Source organism: Cetorhinus maximus, chromosome 3, assembly GCF_964194155.1.
Source record: "Cetorhinus maximus chromosome 3, sCetMax3.hap1.1, whole genome shotgun sequence".
NCBI lineage: Eukaryota > Metazoa > Chordata > Chondrichthyes > Lamniformes > Cetorhinidae > Cetorhinus > Cetorhinus maximus.
Genome location: NC_135881.1, coordinates 87,974,176 through 87,987,838, shown reverse-complemented (window position 1 = coordinate 87,987,838; position 13,663 = coordinate 87,974,176). Strand labels below are relative to the sequence as shown.

Sequence of the window (13,663 nt, the reverse complement as noted above, 5' to 3'; positions counted from 1 at the left end):
GAGAAGGAAGGCACTGCTGGCCCTGGTTCTTTGGAATGAGGTGGACCAAATAGATCAAGTATCAGTATGAGAACATTTAGGGGATATGATCAGAAAGTTCAGGTTAGCTATGGAAGTGAACAAATAATAATCCAAAGCAAGAATAATTAACTGGGGGAAAGCCAACTTCAATGGGGTAAAGAACGGATCTAGGCCAAATAAATCAGAGTCAAAGACTGAAAGGAGAAATGATAGCTGAACTAAAAACAAAAAACTACTGCGGATGCTGGAAATCCAAAACAAAAACAGAATTACCTGGAAAAACTCAGCAGGTCTGGCAGCATCGGCGGAGAAGAAAAGAGTTTTCTTCTCCGCCGATGCTGCCAGACCTGCTGAGTTTTTCCAGGTAATTCTGTTTCTGTTAATGATAGCTGAACAAGGGGCAACCTTCAAAGAGGAGATAGTTTGGGCACAGTCAAGATATACTCCTTCAAAGGGGAAAGGTAGGGAAAACAAATCCAGACCTCCCTGGATGAGAAAAGAGATAGGGACTAAAATGAAGAAGAAAAAGTGTGTTTACGACAGATTTCAAATGGATAATACATTGGAGAACTAGACTGAATGCTGAAAGTTCAAAGGGGAAGTGAGAAAGCCAGTAAGAGAAGCACAGAGAGAGAGTATGAAAAGAGACTGGCACTTACATAAAAGGGAATTCCAACATCATCTATCTATAGACATATAAATAGTGAAAGAGTTGGCAAGAGGAGGAGTGAGGCCGATAAGGGACCAAAAAGGGGGATTTATGTATGGAGGCAGGGTTATAGCTGAGGTATTAAATAAATATTTTGCATCTATCATTACCAAAGAAGAAAATGCTACCTAGGCCATGGTGAATGAGGAGGTAATTAATACAAAAGAAGGATTTAAAATTGATGAAGAGGAGGTATTGAATAAGCCATCAGTGCTTACAGTTGATAAGGTGCCAGGACCAGATGCAAAGGTTTGGAGAGAGTGCAGAAAAGATTCACGAGAATGGTTCCAGGATGAGGAAATTCAGTTATGGGAATAGATTGAAGAACTTGGGGCTGTTTTTTTTTAGAAGGGAAGGCAGATTTCATAGAGATATTCAAAATTATGGGGGATTTGGACGAAGTAGATGGGGAGAAACTGTTCCCACTCATGAAAGGATGAGAAAAAACATTTTCATGCAGCAAACAGTTAAGATCTGGAATGCATTGCCTGAGATTGTGGTGGAGGCAGGTTCAATGAAAGCATTCAAAAGGAAATTACCAGAAAAGGAAGAACGTGCAGGATTACAGGGAGAAGGCAGGGGAATGGCACTAGGTGGATTGCTCATTCAGAGAGCTGGTGCAGACATGATGGGCCAAATGGCCTCCTTCTGCACTGTAACAATTCTGTGATTCTTGGTGTTCCCTTTCCTTGAGGTGGCAGATACTGCCTGTTGCAGATGACAGGCCTAGAGGAATAGGGATGGTGACATGAAAAATCAATGAATAGTTCCAGGCATTTCTGTCCATGGTTGTCATTTCAGAGTAGTGAGATGGAAATTATGACCTCCAATGATAGGAATGATCTGCATAGTGTTCAGTGGTCTGGAAATAGTCACTAATGCATTATTTTTGGAGGTGCTGTCACTCCTACTCGGCTTGTCTTTACCCAAATTGTTACACTGCTCTGTTGCCTCACATTTTCTCTCTAGATTTCTAAAACTTCCTGTCACCTGAACCCTCCTTTGCTTTTAGTTTAAAGCTCTAGTTATATGATTCACCTGATTGCAGCCTGCTTTAGGTGGAACAGGATCCTTATTCCTGAGGACAGGTACTAGTGCCCCATGATTTAAAATCCCCTTCTTTCACTACTCAGGTACATATTTAATTCTCTAATCTGCTTGATCCTATGCCAATTAGCGTATGGCTCTGGTAACAATCTAGAGATTATTACCTTTGAGATTCTGCATTTTAATTTGGATCCTAACTTCTCAAACTCTCTCAACAGGACATCATTCCTAGTTCTACCAATGTCATTGTTTCCAAATGAATCCTCCTCTCCCCACTTCAAATTCGCCTCCAGCCGTTAAGAGATATCCTTAACCCTGGCACCGGACAGGCAACACAACTTTCGGAACTCATGGTCATGGTTGCAGAGAGCAGTCTGTATTCATCTGGCTATACTGTCCCCTATCACGGCTACACTCCTTTTCAGTCCCGCCACTCAAATGGCATCATGCACCATAGTGCCATGGTCAGTTTATCCATCTACCCTGCAGTCCTCTTCCCATCCACACAGGTACCTGTTGGCTGAGACTCCTCCATCACTACATGCTGGACCATCATACTTGCCTGACACACAGTCACACTCTCCTATCCCTGATCATTGATCAAATCTAGAGTTCTACTTAACATAGGGGTGCATGACTGCTTGCCAGAACAAAGCGTCCAGTTAACCCTCCTCCAACTGATGCAGTGTCGACAGATCCCACTCCAGCTCAGCAACTCAAAGCCAAATGTCCTCAAGCTGCAGATACTTCCTGCAGGTATGGTTGTCCAGGACTGCAATATACCACACAAACTCCTACATGGTGCAGTCACCATACACAACTTGCTTTGTCATGTCTCTCTAACCTTATTTGATTACTTAACCAAATTAATAACAAGATAAAGTAATAGCAAGTTATAGTCTCCTAACTTGGAGACAAAAGAAAGACACACACCAGCTAATGGAGATAAAACAAAAAAAAGAAGAAAAACAGCACCTCCTTCCCCCTCTGCACCAACTTCCCACTTGCACCAAATTTCCAATTTAGCATTCAGTTCATGAGCACTTGGTTCCCTAATCACTCCATGTAGCAGTAAATACTGCATACTTATATCAAGAGCTTATGACTTCCACCCAAGTTACAACTGCTAAGTAATTAAAAGCAAAGATGCTGGAGATCCAAAATAACAACAGTGTGCTGGAAAAACTCAGGAGGTCTGGCAGCATCTGTGGAGAGAGAAACAGTTAACATTTGACAGTTAACAGTGCCAATATGACTCTTCTTCAGACTGAGTAATTTAGGTATTTAATACTTAATCAGGCAAACACTATCAGTTGATTGTCAGTTAACTGCCAGTGGCAGGCAGTTCCTGTTAACTAGCTTGCAAGGAGGTGTCAGCTGTGGCTCAGTCCGTAGCACCCTCGCCTTTGAATCAGAAGGTTGTGGGTTCATGTCCCACTCCCGGAAAACCAAGAACTGTGATTGTACTCGAAAGAGTTGCAATCTGTGACTGTTGATAACTCGAAAGAGTTTAACTAGCTTGCAAGGAGGTGTCAGCTGTGGCTCAGTTCATAGCAGCCTCGCCTTTGAATCAGAGGGTTGTGGGTTCATGTCCCACTCCCGGAAACCAAGAACTGTGATTGTACTCGAAAGAGTTGCAATCTGTGACTGTTAGAGGTGTCAGCTGTGGCTCAGTCCGTAGCACCCTCGCCTTTGAATCAGAAGGTTGTGGGTTCATGTCCCACTCCCGGAAAACCAAGAACTGTGATTGTACTCGAAAGAGTTGCAATCTGTGACTGTTGATAACTCGAAAGAGTTTAACTAGCTTGCAAGGAGGTGTCAGCTGTGGCTCAGTTCATAGCAGCCTCGCCTTTGAATCAGAGGGTTGTGGGTTCATGTCCCACTCCCGGAAACCAAGAACTGTGATTGTACTCGAAAGAGTTGCAATCTGTGACTGTTGATAACTCGAAAGAGTTTAACTAACTTGCAGTTCATTTTTCAGGTTTAAAGGTCGAAGTCAGATTCTAACTGTTAATCTAAATTACAGCTTGAGAAATATTTACCAAAGAAAGCCAAGTTGCACCAAATTCCTGACATAGCACTATGTTCCCAGATCTCTGCTTCCCCACTGATACCATATATGCCACACCATAACTTTGCCAAATATTAATACAATTTGCTCATCTAACTACCTGTAATAGTAATCAAAATGTATCTTTTTTCATCTCGCTAGGCCGAACTATTATTTTCACCACTCACCATTTGGATGAAGCGGACATCCTGAGTGATCGAATTGCCATCCTTGAAAATGGCCAATTGAATTGCTCTGGTTCTCCTGCCTTCTTAAAGGAACAGTATGGACAGGGCTATAGCCTCACTATCTCAAAAAAGGTATGTGCATCTCAAATTGTGATGAATAGGGATTGAATAAAACTGCATGCTGTTAATACTACCTATAGTGTTTATTGAAACCTGAACATGTTTGAGAAAGTTCTGAACTTCAGATGATAAAATATTTTAACTCGGTTGAGAATTTGGTGAAGTCATGTGGACTGGGCAAAAATAACATTGAGGCCTGAATTACATCATCAGATCCTGACTTTTGCATTCCAATGACATGATGGCAACCGAGGAACAGCAGGCTTCCCCACAAATGCCTGTTTCAAATCGGTACTCAGCCACTGAAGTTTCAGGTGCTTCAGTTGCATCATGGACTGGCTTCCTAGTTTAATTAATAAGTGTTTGAAAGGACCTCAGTTGCAGGCACGACATCAACTGCTCTCTGATATGTGTCAGCTGTGAGTTAAACTCCCTGCTAATAAGATGTGCTCAGGGAAACTCTGAGCTGGAATTTTGATGTGGGGTCAGGAACCCAACACCTGGATGAATTCCAGTTCCTGACCCCGTGACACTATTTTAAAAATTGCATGGTTTAATTGGCCTGGAGCCGGGCTCGGCTCCCAATGAGAGGTGCCGTGTGCCTCCAGAAGCCGGGAACTGCCTACCTGCCACTAGCAGCAAAGGCAGACAGCAGCCATGTTGGGGGTTGCTCCAGCCTTGCTGATTTGAGCAGGCAGGACCTCAGAAGGCTTACGAGGCTGAAAGCAAAAAAGAAATGGACAACAAGGTTTGGTGCAGCACTCTTGATGGTGCTAGTTAGCCCCTCAGATTTCAGCCCAAAGCAACTATAGAGAAAATTATCAGGTCTCCGTGAAAAATTCCAAATTCGAATGGACAGCCCCCTTAATGTGCTCTTTAATGGGCTTAAGAGGCCAAGTGCCAAGTGTATTCCCGTTCCGTCCTCTTCACCAGTCCTTTGAAAATTCGAAACTGTCCTGGAGGCACTGGGAGGTCCGTTACAACCTCTAGGACCATGATTTGCATAGCTTGCTGACATTGGATCCTGACTCCACAGCCCTTTGAAAATTTTTGCCTTAATTCAATTGATAGCTGCCTAAATTAAGATCAAAACATATGACTTTTAGGCTCCGCCAATTGTTTTCTGTCTCTTATGTAAGGCTGGACACAAATCATTTATCACTTTTCATTAGTTTTTCTTTATTTTATAATACTAATTTCATATCTGGCTACCATATTCCATGCATGGAAGGATTTTACCAGTGAACATTGAAATTAATATGAACAAGTTGGCTTACAAGTTGACAATGTAATGTTTGCTGAACTAACTTCTGTTGCTCTTATTTCAATAGCACTCCATAGTAGGATCTGATGAATCATGTGATGTTGGCCTTGTAACCTCCCTGGTGAAGCAACACATTCCCCTGGCCTTTTTGAAGCAAGATTCCTTTGGAGAGCTGATATATAGCGTTCCAACAATTGAAGATAAAACTGCTTATGAAAGGTTGTTTCAAGATCTGGACAAAGATATGGAAAAGCTGTACTTAAGCAGCTACAGTATCTCTGATACCACACTGGAGGAGGTAGGGGTTCAATAGAAGTCACATTGGGGTTAAAGCCCCACTATTTCTTGTAACTTCAGATGAAATTATACTTGATCTTTAACAGAGAAAAAGCCAAAATTTACTTAAACTACTGCATGCACCAACTATGAAACCAAACAGAAGCAGAGGCCACTTAGAATCTTGAAAATTAATTGGACAAGGTATGTAAATGGACAAACTATGACAGATAAAACTTACTGTGGATAAGTGTAAAGGGCTACACATAAGAAGAAAGAATAGAAATGTGTGCTCATGGTTTGGTTTTGAAATAGCAGTGTTTATGCCATTTTAATCTGAGCATCTTCAGCTGAAGTTATGGCAGATGATCAGGAGAAGACCTGTGGAAGTTCACCCCTCAGGAATAAAACTAGGGGACACATTATCAAACAGTAGTAGTAATTTTAGGACTAGTATTAAAAAATGCTTCTAATTAAGAAGAATCAATGTGAGGAATAAATTTCCAGATAGATTGGACGCTAGATTGAGGCTCTTTCTGAATGGATGATTTCAGATGGGCTAAATGTTCTTCCTCATCCTTGTCAACATTGCACTTTGGTTACACCAAACATGAACATTTTGCAGCAACTTATTTTTATTCCCTTCTTCCCTAAAATGCAAACTTCAGTGGAGTCTTTGTGCTTTTGGACATTGGAGATAGTTATCCAAATAAATAATTATTGAAAACAATAGAAGTTTCTTATTGTGCTGTTGAAAGACAATTCCCTGAATTTTTGTGAAGCTCTCCCAATATTCTGCCATAACTTTGGTAAGAAATTGGCAAGCCCAAATGGAGTAACAGTGAATGCTTCAGAATTGTTCACTGCTTTTGAGATGTCCCAAAGCGCTTCACAGCGTATGACATACTTTTCAAATATAGAGTAGAATTCTCCCTTCGGTGAGCGGGGGTGGGGCCTGCTCACTGACGCGTAAAATGACACATGGTGATGTCGGGCGGGCGTCCCGACGTCACCGTGTGTCATTTAGATTGTCAGTTCGGCAGGCGCGCAGCCAAGTCAGCTGCATGCCCGCCAAACTGTCAAACGCCTATTAAGGCCGTTATTAAACTAATTAAAGTTGTTAAGAATGCTGCCCATCCAAACCTTAAGGTTGGCGGGCAGGCGAAGAGCCCACGTGACCTTCAGAAAAAACATGAAACCTCATCCACGGGCGGGATGAGGTTTCATGAGGGACTTAAAACTTGTGTTACATTTTTAATAGAAGTAATTGACATGTCCCAGATCATGTGATAGTATCACATGAGGGGACATGTCAATAAAATTTTTCTCCTCATTTATTGTCTTTTTACAAGTAACACTGATATCCCTGAGGCAAAGTGTTGCCTCAGGGAGATCTGTGTGCTCTTTCACACGCACGCGCGAAAGAGTGCACACTCTGCTCAGGGAATCCCCCCAGCACACGTCACGCTGGGCGGGCCTTAATTAGCCTACCCCACTTAAAATGGCGGCGCGCCCCCAACTGGGGGCACTGATCAGGAACCCGCCTGCTCACGCCCGCTCCCGCACAATCCCCCTGACGGGGGGAAAATGCTGCCCATAATTAATATTGCAATGTAGGAAACAAGGCAGCCAACTGGAACAAATCAAGATTCCACAGAAACAATGAAATAAATGAATAGGTAATCTGTTTTGCTGATTTTGATTCAAAAATAAATGATGGCAAAGACTGAGGGAGAACTGCCTTGCTCTTCTCACATAGTGCCATGAGATCTTTTCTAAACATGAGGATAGACAGCCCTCACGTTAACATCTCATCCAAAAGTCAGCACCTCTGACAGTGTTGCACCCTCTGAGCACTACACTAGGGTATCACCCTAGATTATGGAAATATAGAAAATAGGGATCAGGAGTAGGCCATCCGGACCTCCAAGCCTGCTCTGTCATTCAACATGATTATGGCTGATTCTCTATTTCAATGCCTTACTCCCACGCTCTCCCCATACCCCTTGATCCCCTGTAGAGTCCAGAAATCTATCTATTTCCTTCTTAAATATATTCAGTGATTTGGCCTCCACAGCCTCCTGTGGTAGAGAATTCCACAGGTTCACTACCCCCTGAGAGGAAAAGTTTCTCTTCACCTCAGTCCTAAATGGTCTACTCCATATCCTGAGACCGTGACCCCTTCTAGACCCCCAGCCAGAGGAAATATCATCCCTGCATCCAGTCTGTCCATCCCTGTCAGAATTTTATATGTTTCAATGAGATTATGCGCTCGTTGGTGTAAGGCTTGAACCTACAACCTTCCAGCTCAGAGATGAGATTGCTATCATTGAGCCAAAGCACATCCTTAGTACAAAAATATGTTTTACTTTGATCTGATAATTCAGCTTGTTTTTTTTAATATTGCTTCACTGTGCAGTATTGTGGATACTTTATTCACCCATCTGCTACATTTCCTATGAGCATCTTCCTTTACCTTTTTTTCTTGTCCTGTAGAGCCAGATCTTGTACCTCCTCCTCCTCAGAAGAGATGGATTGGCACTTGCCACTCTTCACTGTCCTCAGTTGCCTAGAAGTAGCCCTCCCTCTCATGTATCTGATCGCCTTTAAGGAAGCACTGCTCAATTCCTCTGCACAACAATGTGGATGATATCAAGAGCTAAGCAATGTAGCAGATCCTCCACTTCATTGTACCAGTGTCAGTGCAGTGTTGTATTGCCAACCAAATGGCAGTATAAAAAAGTCAGTTGAATAAATCCACACTGAGCACATTGATTTTGTTTCACGTACATTTGATAAATACAGGTCCAACGCTTTGTGGATGCTATGTAAAGTTAATTTATGTAATTTAAAATTAATCAGATTAAATTTTAGATCTACTTTCATGTCACTTTTTCTGTTTCATCTTTTACCAGGTGTTTCTGAAGTTGCTTCAGAGTGAAAAAAGCCCTGCATCTTATGAAGGCCAGGATTCAGAGTCTCTAAAGTCTGAGAGCATTGAATCAACACACAGTGACAGTGAGTAATTAAATCCAGCTAATATTCTACAAAATTAGTAATGTTCATAGTATATATATCATCTTAAACCATTTTAAAGGTTTGACATCACTTTTAAAAATATCATTGTGTTGCTGTGAGAAGATAATGGGGTCAGTTTTCATGTGATTGCTTCTATTGAAAGGGAGGAAGACAGAGTGAGTTTTATGTCTTGAGTCTGAGTTCTCTAGTCGAGTAAACTTGAATTGCACACCTTCATGTACACTTGTTAGTTGATGTTCGCTATCAATAACGGAAAGGGACCGACATAAGAACATGTGATTGTTTATTGCATCAGAGGGCAGAGCACTAAATCCTTGCCTGTTCGCACAACCACCTCCAGTTCTAGACTACAGTTAACCAGTAACCTGTGCTGTACATTGATTGGTCGGTACTGTCTCATGGTTAGTCCACTTGCATTCTCTTAAAGGTACATGGTACTCCATTTTACCACAGCGAGCCTGTCCAATAGAAGGCTTGAAACATTTTCACGGTTTGGCATCATCGACATTCCATCAGCAAAGTTCTTTCATTTTAATGCTCCTTATAACCTCACAAAGGCAATTTAGAACTCTTTTTCTGAAGTGTTTTGAGTGGTCTGCAGTGTGTGCCGTGCACATTTCATCCAATTGTCCTTCAAAAAAACATTGAGGCCCAGTTGATGGCATAGAACTGCAATTTGAACTAGCTATTGAGGTCTCTGCCTGTTTCCAGTGGCTACCTGGGCTGCCTATTTCACTGAAATGGCTCAAGCTTCAGATATCAGCAGGGGTGAGGCTGTGCTGCTATTTTTCTCACACTACTGCCATATTTCCAATCAACAGAGGGGTAAAATGACTCATGACTGGAGGTCTGGTCACATTGGAGTCACTCCAGTGGGCCTTTTAGCAGCTGGCTATTGAGCAGCATTAATGCATAAGTATGTAGCATGTGAATAATACATTAAAAGAAATGATCCAATAGCAATTTAAAAAGCGTTTTGCTGCAGATATGGTGATTAAATATGTGATTTTGTACAAGTTACACAATTCTTGCTATTCATAAGTGAGAAAACCAGTCCAGTTGTATTTTTTCCCAGTAATAGTTCCTAAGACCGTCCTCTTCCCATATCCAATCATCATCCTTTCTTTCAATCATCCATCTAATCTATTCTTAAATTTTGATATGGGGCGAAATCGTCCCAGATTTGCATTAAGTGCGGTAGCGGGTGGGAAAAAGAACGGTTTACCTGCTGGCCGCAATGGCGGCTTTTCACACCATATCATCCCAATCCCGCCTCATGAAGCACGCATTTCCGGGAAATACGTGTTTCGATGGCGGGTGGGTTTTCATTTGGCCACCACGCTGTCACCTCACCACTTCCTCACGCCTGATGCCATATTTAAAGTGCAGCCGCATGTACACATCTCAGTGCTTCCAGCCCATGACTACTACACAGAAGACATTGCCATGAAAGGCAAGAAGACTGCAGCTCCCCGATTCAACGACACATCCCTGGAACACCTTTTAGATGCTGTGGAGGCCCATTGTGATGTCCTCTACCCCCACTTTGGCTGCAGAGTTACAGCAATCTCACCACCTTGGTAGGAAATGGCTGTGGTGATCAGTGCCAATGCTGCACAGAAGTGGTTGGCCATCCAATGCAGAAAGACAATGAATGATCTTATCTGTGCTGCCAGGGTAAGGCAACCATTTCATCACTCTAAGCTCACACTCTGAAGTCCATCATACATTCACTGGCATGTCACTCACTGCCAGCTCAAGGGACATCACCACTCACTTTCTCTCACATCTCTATCTGGCTTCATCTCCTCTGGACACTGCCTCCTCAGCCCTCATCATCTTGAGAGCAGTTGCACAGATCAACATGTGTCCCCACACACACCTCGGGATACCCACCCTACCCCAGTACAGCCCTGAACAACCGTTGAAAAGTCACCCCCGCCTGATGTTTGGTCTGAGACCTGCCTGTGAGCCCCGCTAAAAGTGATGTGCTGCTGTCTGTGAAGTCTGGCACTGATGCCTGCGAGTGCTGACTGAAACAGGGTAGGCAAACAAACCTCGACGTCCTGAGTGAAGTGCAGCTTGCCAGGTGCACGTCGCTTATGTACAGTTGTGAAACCCATCAACGTGCAGTCACACTGACCTGTTCGGATGATCCAGCGAGCTGGGCTTATAATGATATGCAAATGTATTACAATGAAGTTCCCGACATCTGACGGCAGGAAACATGGCCTGCCATTGATGGGCAGAACGGACAATTGCAATCTGGTTTCATGGGGAATAATTTTCCCCCCATTGGGGGGAAAGTGCAGGAGTTGGCGCAGGCGGGCGTGCCTCTGATCGGCATCCCCGATCGGGGGCGCACCGCCATTTTGCATGGGCGGGCAAATTAAGGCCCGCCCAGCGTGACATCCCTGTGCGGGCAGGGGGGGATTCCCTCAGCCGAGAGTGCACTCTTTCGCGCGTGCTGCGAAAGTGCTGCCTCAAGGAGATCGGCTCGGAATGAAAATTTTTAATAGAAGTGATAATAAATTTCCCTGACATGCCCCTCATGTGACATTGTCACATGAGTTGGGACATGTCCATAACTCTTATTGAAAGATTTGATAAAATTTAAATTCCCTCATGAAACCTTATCCCGCCCGTGGATGAGGTTTCATGCTTTTCCCGAAGCCCACCAGAGCTCCTGGCCTGCCCGCCAACCTTAAGGTTGGATGGGCAGGTCCATTAACGACCTTAATTACTTTTTCAATGGCCTCAATAGGCCGTTGACAGGTCGGCGGGCACGGAGCTGACTCGGTTGCATCACTGCCGACCTGAAAATGGAAATGACGCGGGGTGATGTTGGGAGTTCCACCCGACATCATCCTGCGTCATTTTATGCGTCGGTGAGCAGGCCCCACCCCTGCTCGCTGACCGGAAGATCCTGCCCATGGTGAAACCGATTTTTGGCCTTCTCTCAAAATTGTCCACTCATGCCGCCAAACGCCATAAGACCATAAGACATAGGACCAGAAATTAGGCCATTCGGCCCATCGAGTCTGCTCCGCCATTCAATCATGGATGATAAGTTTCTCAACCCCATTCTCCCACCTTCTCCTCGTAACCTTTGATCCCCTTACCAATCAAGAACCTATCTATCTCAGTCTTAAATACCTCCATGACCTGGCCTCCACAGCCTTCTGTGGCAATGAATTCCATAGATTCACCACTCTCTGGCTAAAGAAGTTTCTCCTCATCTCTGTTCTAAAAGGTCTTCCCTTTACTCTGAGGCTGTGCCCTCAGGTCCTAGTCTCCTACTAATGGAAACATCTTCCCCACGTCCACTCTATCCAGGCCTTTCAGTATTCTGTAAGTTTCAATCATATCCCCCCTCATCCTTCTAAACTCCATCAAGTATAGACCCAGAGTCCTCAAACGTTCCTCATATGTTAAGCTTTTCATTCCTGGGATCGTTCTCGTGAACCTCCTCTAAACCCTCTCCAGGGCCAGCACATCCTTCCTGAGATACGGGGCCCAAAATTGCTCACAATATTCTAAATGTGGACTGACCAGAGCTTACAAAGCCTCAGCAGCATATCCCTGCTTTTATATTCTAGTCCTCTTGAAATAAATGCCAACATTGCATTTGCCTTCCTAACTACCGACTCAACCTGCAAGTTAACCTTAAGAGAATCCTGGACTAGGACTCCCAAGTCCCTTTGCACTCCAGATTTCTGAATTCTCTCCCCATTTAGAAAATAGTCTATGCCTTTATTCTTCCTACCAAAGTGCATGACCTCACACTTCCCCACGTTGTATTGCATCTGCCACTTCTTTGCCCATTCTCCTAACCTGTCCAAATCCTTCTGCAGCCTCCCTGCCTCCTCAATACTACCTGTCCCTCCAACTATCTTTGTAGAATCTGCAAACTTAGCCAGGATGCCCTCAGTTCCTTCATCTAGATCATTAATGTATAAAGTGAAAAGTTGTGGCCCCAACACTGACCCCTGCGGGACTCCACTAGTTACCGGCTGCCATCCTGAGAAGGACCCCCTTATCCCCACTCTCTGCCTCCTGCCAGACAGCCAATCTTCTATCCATGCTAGTACCTTGCCTCTAACACCTTGGGCTCTTATCTTACTGAGCAGCCTCCTGTGCGGCACTTTGTCAAAGGCCTTCTGGAAGTCCAAGTAGATAACATCCATTGGCTCTCCTTTGTCTAACCTACTCGTTACCTCCTCAAAGAATTCTAACAGATTTGTCAGGCATGACCTCCTCTTGATGAAACCATGCTGACTTTGCCCTATTTTACCATGCACTTCCAAGTATTCTGAAATCTCATCCTCAATAATGGGCTCTAAAATCTTACCAACAACCGAGGTCAGGCTAATCGGCCTGTAATTTCCCGTCTTTTACCTCACTCCCTTCTTAAACGGGGAGTTACATTAGCTATTTTCCAGTCCTCTGGAATCCTCCCTGACTCGAGCGATTCCTGAAAGATCACCACTAACGCCTCCACTATCTCTTCAGCTATCTCCTTCAGAACTCTGGGGTGTAGTCCATCTGGTCCAGGTGATTTATCCACCTTCAGACCTTTCAGTTTTCCTAGCACCTTCTTCTTGGTAATGGCCACCATAATCACCTCTGCCCCCCGACTCTCCTGAACTTTGGGGATGTTACTCATGTCTTCCACAGTGAAGACTGACGCAAAGTACCTATTCAGTTCCTCCAGCAATTCTTTGTTCCCCACTACTACTTCTCCAGCGTCATTTTCCAGCGGCCCAATGTCCACTTTTGCCTCTCTCTTACCCTTTATATATCTAAAAAAACTCTTGCAATCTTCTTTTATATTACTGGCTAGTTTACCCTCATGTTTAATCTTCTCCCTCCTTATTTCTTTTTTAGTTGTCCTCTGTTGGTCTTTGTAGGCTTCCCAATCCCCTGGTTTCCCACTGCTCTTTGCTGCA

At 43.8% G+C, this 13,663-nt stretch overlaps 1 protein-coding gene across 1 annotated transcript in view; it reads left to right on the top strand.

Moving 5' to 3' along the window:
- Positions 1 to 13,663, top strand: part of LOC144678766 (ATP-binding cassette sub-family A member 13-like) — a 222,462-nt gene that overhangs the window by 115,299 nt on the left and 93,500 nt on the right. The window contains exons 23-25 of the mRNA XM_078538645.1: positions 3,990 to 4,147; positions 5,467 to 5,697; positions 8,591 to 8,693. Of these exons, the coding sequence (XP_078394771.1) occupies positions 3,990 to 4,147; positions 5,467 to 5,697; positions 8,591 to 8,693 (492 nt within the window). The remainder of the gene's footprint in view (positions 1 to 3,989; positions 4,148 to 5,466; positions 5,698 to 8,590; positions 8,694 to 13,663) is intronic.